This window comes from Gavialis gangeticus, unplaced genomic scaffold (genome assembly GCF_001723915.1).
Source record: "Gavialis gangeticus isolate Ggan-Ray unplaced genomic scaffold, GavGan_comp1, whole genome shotgun sequence".
Lineage (NCBI taxonomy): Eukaryota > Metazoa > Chordata > Crocodylia > Gavialidae > Gavialis > Gavialis gangeticus.
In genome coordinates this window covers 14,869,456-14,881,217 of record NW_017729022.1, presented here as the reverse complement: position 1 = coordinate 14,881,217, position 11,762 = coordinate 14,869,456, and the positions used below count along the sequence as shown (strand labels likewise).

The following is an 11,762-nucleotide window of genomic DNA, read 5'->3' as shown; positions in this document are numbered from 1 at the left end:
CTTCACACTCAATGCTGCAAAGTCAGTGCATCTCCACTGACTTTTAATGGAATCCCTCTTGCTTTACACAGCTGTTAACAAGAAGAGAATCAGGCTTGTAATGCTTCCTGACACTGTGATCAAATCCATGCTTATCACAGTGACTGAAGTAACCTATTATGCACGTAATGCCCAGTGTGACGATCAAGCTTCATATAGTGTACCACAATGCTTACCATGATGACAACAGGTTGTGCAATAAGGATCATTTAGTTCTATTATCTTCCTTTTTTCTTCATTTCTTTCCCTTTTTTTTTTTTAGCTTTTCTTCTTAATTTATTTAGATCACAAGTGATTGAATTATTCATTGATCAAAGCTCTCAGTTAACGGCTGCTGTGTTATTTCCTTTAATACAAATTATTTGTGTTTTGTTCAAATGAAACAGATAAAAAAAACAATGCCTGAATGAAGTGGAAGGTATTCTGCTACATTCCAAAATAAACTGACCTCTTCTTAACAGTGTGCAAAAAGTCATGATAAAAATTTTGTCTAAAACAACTAGGGGAAAAAAACGTCACTTTTTCTGGTGATAATGTTAGCAAGGCATTATCTTAGTCTCTTAATGTCTTGCTGAAACCAACAAATGCTGTACCTTTAAAAAGATACTATTTAAAAGGAAACTGTATTTGCTAAAAGTAGCTAATCTAAAACTTTTGATTAGTCATTAGTAACATCTGACAGAGCCACGCTAGGTAAGCAATATCAGCGTGCAAAATTCTTATTCAGATTTTGGTCGGAAAGTGGTGTCGGTTACATTCAAGAGTTTGTCAGCTATATTTTCCACATTTTTCTTCATAACCCTGAGATGATTCTCATGCAAGAGTTTCTGTGTTAGGTATTTCTCTCGTTTGATCTTGCTCTTGGTCTTTTTTGATACATCTGGAATTGTGTATGAAATAATAAACTTCACAAAATATATGATATGCTGGGGAAGGTAAAAATAAAAAGGGTTATTCACACAGAATAAGACTATTATTATAGAACAACACAGAGAAGAAATGTTGCTTTATCTCTTAGGATCAATGAGATTTGTTTTGTACCATAAAATCAGGACATCTGAGTGAAAACAGTAATATAGGCCCCTGGCAGATTGTCATGTTAATTTCAGTGTAAACAGCAACCCTGAAAAACATTCAATAAATTAATGCTGCTACAAAATAGAAAACCAGCCACAAAAATAGTCCGCAAAATATGCATTTTTTGTGTGTGTCTGGTTTCCATCATGACTTAAATTTAACGTGGTAGGAAAGTGACAACCTGGAGCCAGTTCCAGACTCCAGTGTGGTCCCAGTCCTGGAACTGCACCACAGCCAGGCATTGTAAAACCCAGATAATCATCCTCTTCTTCCTATTCAATACATGGCAAGAATTAGGCACCTGAGAAGTGATCCCTAGTAAACCTGAATATTAAGTAGGGAGCCACCTTCTGCTAGCCAGTGTCACTTGAACCACACCCTTTTCTGTAGTTCCTGATTAAGAGCAACCAGCACCTCCATCCACCCAGGATCCAGAGCCAAGAATATCTGCCTCAGAATGGTGCTTATAACTGTTCTTCCAAAGAACTGAGCTCTAAGGTTTGCTCTTACCTCTAAAAACTGAAGTGGCAGTGGTGATGCCCACCCTTTAAGTAGTAGCTTATGGGTCCTTTAGCCTCCCAAAAATTGGACTCAATGCCCACCTGCGTCTAAGGGACTTCAAACCCACATCTCCCATATTTCTATAAAGAGCCATAACCAGCTGGCACTTGGCTGTTTTGGGTGATGGGGCACTTCCATCCTTGTTGAAGGTGAGCCACTAGGCAGCAAAGCATTCACACCCACAGTCCTTGCAGCATGGCCTGGAACTCTGCTCTGATCACTAACCTGCAGAGGCATGCTCTGTCTAGACTCTGGTGTCTTTCTTGTACACTGGCACAGCTGCACCTGGAATAGCCTGCAGCCAGGTGGCAGCACAATCTCCAAGGAAGCTACAGATCCAAGACAGTGTCCTCTGGCAGACAGGTGAGAATGGATTCTGTTTCCTGCATTGTGGGCAAGCGTTTTAAGCCCTATGATACTATAAAAGGGGAGAACAGCACTATCCTCTCCTTAAGCTCTTTTGTCTTTTAAAAGGAAACAGTAGCATTCTGTGGGAAGACCAGTGGGGTGTGTGTGTGTGTTGGGAGGAGAGGGCATTCTGTAAGTGTGTCTTGTCAGTGGATGCTCAATGGGCTTAAATGAAAGGATACCTGGTTTCTGGAATCTCACTGGGCTTGGGCATGAGCTAGGAACCAAGCTGCCCAGCCTTATCAATACTGTTCTGTTCTGTGCATGTCCAGAAGCATAACTTTTAAAGTGGTTGGGAATGCTAAGATCAAGGACTGCAGTGCCTATGAAGCTGAGACCCCTTCTAGGCATCTAGGCAGTTGCTGACTAAGGGGTTTTAAGAATGCAGTTTATGACTTGGGCATCTGAACACCATCTGAATTCTATGTTTATGCTGCCAGCTTCTTTTTTAGATTTGGCCCATAATATCTAGGACTACCAATGTGCTAGACACTGTATGCATATAAAGATGAGGCCATCCCTTCTGCAGAAGAGTTTACAATACCAATGCATGACAAAGCAGTAGTTATATGCAATCTATAGACAGAAACCTGGGAGCACCAAGTTGCAGGGAGTCAGCTATGGCTGGTTTAAATAAACAGTCACAGTAGGCCGGCTATTAAGGACAGGGACATGAGATTTGGGATAGAGACTGGCAAGGGGTGTGCTTTGGGCAGGGTATGGTTCCGGCCTAGGACTTTAAAGAATTTGTCTTTATGGACTGCTGTATTTGCAGGAAGGGAGGAAAAACCTATTTAGTTTGACTGGGGAAAAAGTCAGGATCCAGAAAATCATACAAATTCTGAGAGTCAGACCTCCCATAGGTACAGTCAGACTGTGGATTCTTTAATGTCTGCACACCCACCACCCAAAACCTCTATTTTTACTTACAAGTGCTTCACTGATACTCATGGATACTGTGGGTCACGTTATAGTGGCTTGGAAATCCCAAGTTCTACTTTCAGGGCCTGTTTCCCAATGAGACCTTTTCCTGGTACTCTGGTTGTGTAAGAGGATTTCAAAATGTGTCCTCAGTGCAGAAAGCCTCCCTGGTCTGTATGAAAGTGATGGAAAGGCACTGCATTGACCCTAGTTCAGAACATGACCAAGACGCATAATTATCTATGACTATTTGTTGGTTTCCAAGCTTAGTGAGGGACACAGAAAAGATTGCATTAGTTAAAGCAGCTCTTAGGTCACTTTTGGGCCAGCCAACTCTATCTAATCATACTCTATTTCCATCCCCCAAAAAAGAAAAGAATAACTCAGAACTGGACCCACCAAACCTTGTCCCAGTATTGACACAGGAGACAGGATTTGCTCCCTTGCAGAATGGACAGCACAGCCTCACAGAAATCTGAGATCCACCAAGTTCTTCAGAAGCACCTGCACATAGGCCAAAGGCTGCTGTACAGCTCTCTAGGCTCCCATTTCCTACCCAGCAGCTTAGTTCTCCTTAGGAGCCATGCAGCTTTGCAGCTACTTTCAACATCTCTTCAAAATCCCACAAGAGAGAGAAGTTGCTGCTAGTCTGATCGCAGTGAGGTGCAGTCAGCACTGCCAACTGCTATTAAATTTCTGGCCCTCAGGATTATGGAGAAGGGCTTGAAAATGTGAAAACTAAGGTCTCAACAATCAGAAGGCAAATAATATATCCCAGACAGATGCTGTTTCAAAACAGCTCATATTTCTAAATTCAATTGCACAGATTTGCAAGGACTGAGCTCAAGATTTTTGTACACCTGGGGTTGGCAACATTAGGGTATCTAGGACCACAGAGCTGCTCTGTGGCTTTTCTCCCCAGCTTAACTCCTAGCATGGCAGAGCCCAGAATAGCACAGAATACAGCAGAGCAGCTGTTCTGCCTCCAGCACAAGTTTAGCACTAGATTTGAGCTTTTTATCATCCACCATATGGACTACAACAATGTGGCCATATTGTTGCTTACCTTAATAAAATCATTTAAAACTAATGCCTAGTTAGCATGTTTGGGTTGGGTGGGGATCCACAGGCACAAAGGCATGCACACAAGTTGCTTTAACAGACTCTTCCAATATTTTAAGTTCCCTAAGTAAGGATCTGCTAAATGCATAGATTCAGATCTTCAGTTAGGGTAAACTAGTATTGTTTCATTGCTATGCTGATGCAAACCCACCACAATACATTTTGTTAGCAAAGCAAACAAACTGATCACTTTGCAAAATAATTAACTTCAGTTTGTAGTTTTTGCTTGTGGGGAAGACTTATAAAAATTTACAGCTCTGTGGACTGACCTCCATGACAATGATGAAAGCGAGTTTGGCTGCGATCACATGCCAGTAGTATGTGTTGTGTTCATACTGATGTTCATGCCCAGGAGGATAGCGGAAATCACGGTATCTGTGGGCAATTTAAAAACACAAGACCATTTCAACAAGCTCTGCAGTAATACACTATGGCCAGGGGATGGAGCAAAACATGTCATGGCTTAATGCAGTCTGGAGTAGTAAGCTCTAAGCTGTAAACTGTATGTAGATAAACATGATAGATAAACTGTGCAACTACTAAATAAGCTAAACTTGTTGAAATTCATTTTCCTCAATTACATAATAAATACAACACAACAAAGACAGTGTTAATACAATGTATTCATTAGTGGTAGAAATCAAACTGAGCAAGGATTAATAAAAAGTGAAGTGAATAATACTGTTGTTTAATTTCACTTTTGACTCTTTCTGAGGTGAGCCGTGTATAAACAGGACTAAATTAGATTTCTATAAACCAGATGAGGATGTTTTCTGGATTATTCTTATGAAATGGAAAGAAAACTTATTTGACACTTGCCTGCATGTTGTTTGGTTATCAAACCAAGAGAGTGGAACTGGCTTGCTTTCCTTTCTGAAGTCTGATACAGCAAAGACAGAAAGCGTATTGTTTATGTAGCCTTTCATGGTATAGTCGCTGTGATTCCCATAGGGAGGGACTGAAAAGGACCAGTAATAAACCAAACGAGGTATCATGTCAGATGTAAAAGCAATTATCATTGCCTGCATTTTGGATGAAGACAAAAAGAAAACCGTATTTAACAAACTGCATTAATACAGGTAGTTTTCTTATACAATTTGCATTTCAACAGAATTGCATTATTTCATTAAAAACAGAATGTATGCACTTCCAATTCAGTAGTTCTTCCTGAAAAACAAATATGCCGTCACTCAGAGGCATAAAATGATCTTCTGTTGGAATGTACACTGTGTATAGCCTCTAAATTATACCAGCTCTGTTGGACCCCTTTAGAAAGTTGTGCAGTTAATGATTTTTTCTTATGGCTACTCAGAGCAGTTCAGCAACCAAACTAAACATGCAGCACTTTATAGTCGGCTACAGTAAACATGGTTACTCTGAGACCTACTTACCACATATTTTAAACAACTGCTGATTGCTGAATTGTGACTAAAATTACAGATTAAAGTCTGTTATTAAAAAAGAAATTAAACTGTATGAGGAATGCTTAGGCTTGAATTAAAAAAAACCCCAACCTCTATAGCTTATTCACTCCTGACCCCCAAAACTTTCCTGGTTTTTATGGGGGTTCTCTAGGCCAAGTTCATTTCTGCAGCTGCTGGCTCACAGGTTCCAGGTGTCATTGGACATGGAAACTATTTTTTATGCCAGGACAGTTTTTCCTTTCTTGATAGCAGCTGCCTGCTGCTGTTAAACATATTGCATGACTGCTTATTGCCATCCTGCTCCCAAGAGAAGCCATACTTCACTCCACTTGCCTGCTATAAAGCAAATATTGAAATCAGGCTTGTGGGTTTAATGGCAGTTACAGTAGTGAGCTCCTCAAGACAACTCTGTTCTAGATGATGGCTTCATCCTGGTTAATCCAATGCCTTCTCTGATTGCTGCCTATTCCTACGGAAAAGGATCTCCACTGTTAAGATCTGCTGCTGATCAATCAGGCATAAAGCTAGATTAATTAGCAGCACAATAACTGGAAAACTGCAGGTGCAAGGCAGTAGACAAAACCTTGATCATAGAAACAGAATGTGTAACCAATGCAGGGATGGGGAAAACTATGGAGACAGAAACCCAGAATGGGAAATACTGTACATAGAAGGGGAGAGAAAGTCAGTGTATATTGGTGTGCGATAGAAAAATGGGGAGAACATTTAAGAAAATAGGTGAAGAGAGAAAGTAAAGTTGAACTTCAGAGGTGGTATATATTTCTACTCTATTCACATTTATGTTAGCCTGGTTTTCCTAAGAGCCATTGTGTAATGCAATTGTATGTAATGCTCCTTCCTTTTGGGGAAACAGTGCATGTTGCAGGCTTAGGGTGGTGATGGGGCAAGCAAAAAAATCCTTGCCTAGGAGCTGTGCATGTGAGGGAAGCCCTGATTTGAAGATGCATTTTTAAATTATGCAAAACATAACATTACTCTACATATGTTGAGTAATATCTTATTCCCCAAACTCTGTGATAACCAAAATCCTACTTAATATAAGAATGAGGTGGCAGAAGCAAGGACAATTACACCCTGGTCACATCTGGGAAAAATTCCAACTGACTCCAGTAGCACAAGTATCGGGCCCTTTTAAAGTTCAAACTCGACTGAGCTTTGATGGTTTGCTGTTTAGTTGTCAAAACTTGCATTCATTTGGCTGATGAGTGGCAGAGGCTTCATAATAAAAGAATTTTGCGTTAAGTTTTCAAGGATAAATATCAACATAAGAAAGCTTTTTTATAATGTATTCTGGCATAGATTAAATATAAGGGAGTGTCCCTTTAGAAACCGCTTTCAGGCAGTAGACACCAGGGAGCAATGAAACAGAACTTCTGTATGTTGTTTACATTTACACTCAGATACTAGTTGCTTTTAGCATACAAAGGCTAAAATTAGAACAGATATGCAAAATATTAACAAGTTTTCTAACTGCATGGAGGAAAAAAAACCTGATAACCAAATTACCCAGCTTTTGCTGAGCTAAAAGCACAGAAACAGTGTTAGCTAAATATAAATTTATAATATTCATTACACATATGGTTTGGATACGATCAAACCATAAACTAGCTGAAGGCAAAACGGAAGGAAAAAAACCCCCCTCTCCTTCTTTGGATCAAATCAATTTGCTGCTTCTCCTAAGCATCAATAAAAAAAAATGTGGGATACAGTATTTACATAGTTTAATGGCTCCTTCTTATTGAATTTTTTGCAAGGTCCCAGTTTTCACATAATCATAAATCTGAACTCCGATTCACTTTTTCCCTTGTTTCAGAATCATCTCCAGATGTGCTGCACAGAGCTACAAGAACAGAAACAAGAAAGCTAATTCTACTGTGTCCTCTAAAAGGAAACATTTTTTTTTCAGAATTGTGGGCTGCTTTCTAGAGTATCGCATGGAAAAAGTACAAACACAAGCAGTGTTCTCTGTTTCCCAAGCTACACTGAATACAGTTTTCCATTTATACCATAACAAATTAAAATCAGTCTTCAAATCAACAACAGATGCTCTGGCATGCTACAATAACAGCTCTGCTGCTTGAACCACAAGCCCCAAGACTAATAGTTTTACAAAAAAGTTACTTGTAGCATAGCAGGTGCTGCAAAGGTAATATATGCAGGGGAAAATATACTGTGCCCAAGGCTACAGTAGCTGATCAGTAGTAACAAAATCAACAGTTGCACAGGGAAGAGTAGGTACAGATTCTGTACACTGACCTAAAGCAATCAGATGGGAGAAGGGATGGTGAAGGGAAGTTTATGCATTCATGTGCAGGAGCCTGGATGTCAAAGAAAATAAACACAAATTAAAAGAAAAGGAAAAAAATAAACTATTCCCAGCACTTGGGCTATAGCGTCATATCCTGGTGCGTAACAAACCTTCATCCAAAATGATTCTCAAGTCTCTTGCAGTCTTTAAAACAACTGGGGCTAAAATTATTGCACATAAATTACACTGATCCTGCAGCCCTTCTGTGGTAATAATATCACTGAAGTTGGTAGGAAATAAGCTGAATTTATACAAAGGTTGGTTGTCTCTGGCATACAAATTTTCTACAAAAGTACAGTGTGAATAGGAATGCATGATATCAATATGACATCAACATGCAATAAGTCTATGGGATTAAGTAGTAATTGAGGAACCAAGGACAGAGCAAGGCTGCACTTCAGTTACCTTTAGAGCAGTAAGTACATGTCTTCGTGAGAGAAAGGTTGGTAAGTAAACAAGGATAAGGGGAAATATCCATTTTGTTCTTCACATGATTTTTTCATGTGAGTTCTTTATGTGATTTGTCCACAGAATACAAAAACAAGTTGCTCTGATAACTTCCTTGTACAGTTTTGCCTCAGAAGAAATCCACGCACATTAATAAGAGCATGTTAATATACAACTAAGCCACTAACAACCATAACTCTGTCTCTGGTGACATACAAGAATCATCTGGGTTATGATGATAGTATTCCAGAGCTCTTCACTTGAGAGTAGATTAAACTTATTTTAAAAAAATGCATTCCATTTTTCATCTTGTGGTGCCTTCAAAGGGCAGAATTAGGGCATTCTTCCTTTCAAAGGACATTCCTCATGTCCTAACTGGGCATCTTTATGCCTTAATATATTTGGATTTCTTTTGTGGCATAACTACACCAGGAAGCTAGTGTTTTACTTTAGCCATTATAACAGTTACCTAAAAGCAGTTACCACAGGGTAGATCCAGAGGGCATGCAGTGGCATGGTTTCATCCTTTTTGGGCCACCCTGTGGAAGCAGCAACTGAGGACTTGTTTTTAAGTCCCCAAAGCAAGCAAGAATCCAACCCTGCCTTGTTCTTGGCATCCTCTCCCTCCCCCTCCATGCTCAGCAGCCCCTCCTCTGCCTGCTGCCACCGCTGTTCCTTCCTAACATGTAGGCAGGGGTGCTCCAGTGCTCTGCCCCAACCAGGCTGCGCAGGGAGCGCAGCTCAGCCAGGGACAGTAGCAGTGGTGGCAATGGGGGAGCTCCCCCAAGTATTCCCTGGGAACAGGGCAGGGAGGGGGAACTGGCACAGCTGTTCCCAGCTGATCCTGGCTCCACATGCCCCTCTCTTGGCAGCCACAGCTGGAGCAGAACAGTGGTGGCAGCAGGTGTGTCTCCCTGCATCCAGAGGCATAAATAGGGAAAGGGAGGGGAAGGCAGGGGAGGTGCCTCTGAGCACAAAGGGGAAGGGAGAGGTGCCAAAAGTGTATGTAGGGATTCTAACCTGCTTCAAGAACTTAAAAAAGATCCTTGCTTCAGCTCCTGGAGAGTGGTATGCCCAATCCAGTTGAGTGGGGCAAGGGGAGAAAGGCTGGGCATGGGGGATGCAGTTACTCCTGCAGCTCTGGTTGCTATTTCTGCACCCCACCCTTTTAAAAATTCTGAATCAGCCTATGGAAGTTCCTGATATGCACTGAGAATCTTAACGCTAGCATAATATAGCTGGTTATTTTCTGGGAATTCCCTTTTGTAGATTATTTTAATGTAATTTTTTTTTGTATGTAAATACTAAATTTAAGAGCCAGAGAGCTGCTATCATGTCATACTTATAATAATTTGGTGATACGTATTACCAATTTTGAACCAATTTTTCTTTATATCACTTCTTTATACCACTACCGAGCTTGCTGGATTTCCCATCATTTTGGCTAACAAAGTAGCACAAAGCAACTGGAGTGTACACTTTAATGGCACATGCTTGCCATTCCTCCCAACACCCATCTTTCTGAGTACACTCTTTCTCCATTTAATTCTAGTCGTCTCTGTTGAGTTGATCTGGTGCAATGGGTAGTTCTCAAGTTCTCTGGGAATATGGTGGTCCCAAATGCAGTCAGTAAATGGAGACTGGAGCTAGGTGGGGAATGATTTTCCAGTTGTATTAGAATGTTCTTGTTTCACACTGGGTGAGAGAGACCTTTCAAAATTACAAAAGTCCTAATTCATGCCACATAATCCCTGTCTACAGCACAGCAGCCAACAGCTCAAGTTCAAGCTTTACTCTCATATTTCAATGGCCATGTATTTACATTAGATGGAACACTAGCAATAACTGCTATAGACTCTGTCACCTGATGTTTATACCTAGTGGTTTGCTCTCCTTCCTGGGATTTAGAAGACATAATTAAATTATTTGGCCTGACTCAAATACTTGCATCTTGCTCCAGGATTTCAGGTGAGTGCCCTGACTACTGGGCTATTGGCTAAATCTGTTTGTCTGAAATACAGAGACTGAAATAGTTATGTACTTAAAATAGTTCCAATAAAAAAAAAATCCTAATTGGCTGTAGTGGAGACTAATTAGAGATGCAGGTTAATAAAGTATGTGACTATCTTTGCTATACCTTTTCTCATCTCTCTTCTTTGTTTTTTGTTTTGCTAAGACTCATTTTTTCCTTAATCTTGTTACTAACTGTTATTAATATCCATTGCTTATTAGTTACTAACTACTGGGGGTGGAAACAAATGCTCTGAGATCAGTAAAGAGCTGGGGGTGCTGCATAAAAAACTTATGAAGTGGAAGCAATAGCAGAATACTTAGCAATAATCTCAGGAAGAAGATATGACAATCAGACACCTGAAATGTTTCTATCTAATGCACAAAGCATGGGGAATAAATAGGAAAAATTGGAGGTCCTATCACAGAACAATCACAGAATTGTGATGTAATTGGGATTACAGAGACATGGTGGGATAGCTCACATAACTATATTGACATGAATGGGTATAACTTGTTTAGGAAGGACAGGTGTTGCACTTTATAGAGAGATGTACTTGTGTTCTGAGATGCAGTATGAAGTGGAAGGTAGGTCTGTTGAAAGCCTCTAGGTAAAGGTCAGAGAGGAAAGCAGCACAGGGGATGTCACAGTGGGCACCTGCTATAAGCCACCAAACCAGAAGGAAGAAGTGGATGAGACCTTCTTTTAAACAACTGATGGGCATTTCCAAATTAAAGGACCTGGTTCTCAAGGGAGACTTCAATTACCGAGACATCTACTGGGAGGGAAATACAACAGTGCAGAAGCAGTCCAGCAAATTCCTGTAGTGTTGGGGATAACTTTTTGACACAGCTGGCAGTCAGGCCAGCTAAGGGAAAGCTCTTCTTGACTTTCTGCTCACAAAAAGGGAGGAAGTGAATGGCAATGGAAAGGTTGGCAACTTAGGTGACAGTGACCATGAAATGATACAATGCAAGATCCTAAGGGAAAAAGAAAGGAGAGCAGCAGAATAAAGACACTGGGCTTCAGAAAAACAGATTTCAACAAACTTAGGGAACTGGTGAGCAGGATATCTTAAGAGGGCAGTTCATGAACAGTGTCACTGAGCATGTGTCATGTTGCATTAAAATAAGAATAAATATTCCATTAAGGATACAGACTGTAGTACTTTATAACTATACATGGATGTAATCACTCCAATTTAATTTTATTTTCAGTTTTCAAAAAATTCAGTTGTTTGTTAATGACAAAAACTGGTGATGGGATGCTGGTAGTCTTGAACTACAGCATAAACGCACCATCACTGCTTACAGGGGTGTAGGTTGTAGCCATGTTAGCCTGAGGACATAGGCAGACAAGGTTCTTTGGGTGAACCTGATATCTTTTATTAGACCAACTTAAATAGTTGGAAAACAATTTAGTT

At 40.3% G+C, this 11,762-nt stretch overlaps 1 protein-coding gene across 4 annotated transcripts in view; it reads right to left on the bottom strand.

The window, feature by feature from the left end:
• Nucleotides 1-273: 273 nt before the first annotated feature.
• ANO6 (anoctamin 6) overlaps nt 274-11,762 on the bottom strand; it is a 160,240-nt gene continuing 148,751 nt past the window's right edge. For all 4 annotated transcript variants that reach the window (XM_019514613.1, XM_019514616.1, XM_019514614.1 and 1 more), the window contains 3 exons: nt 4,948-5,150; nt 4,398-4,503; nt 274-965 (listed from right to left, as the gene is read on the bottom strand). In XM_019514613.1, the coding sequence (XP_019370158.1) occupies nt 759-965; nt 4,398-4,503; nt 4,948-5,150 (516 nt within the window). In that variant the 3' untranslated portion in view covers nt 274-758. The remainder of the gene's footprint in view (nt 966-4,397; nt 4,504-4,947; nt 5,151-11,762) is intronic.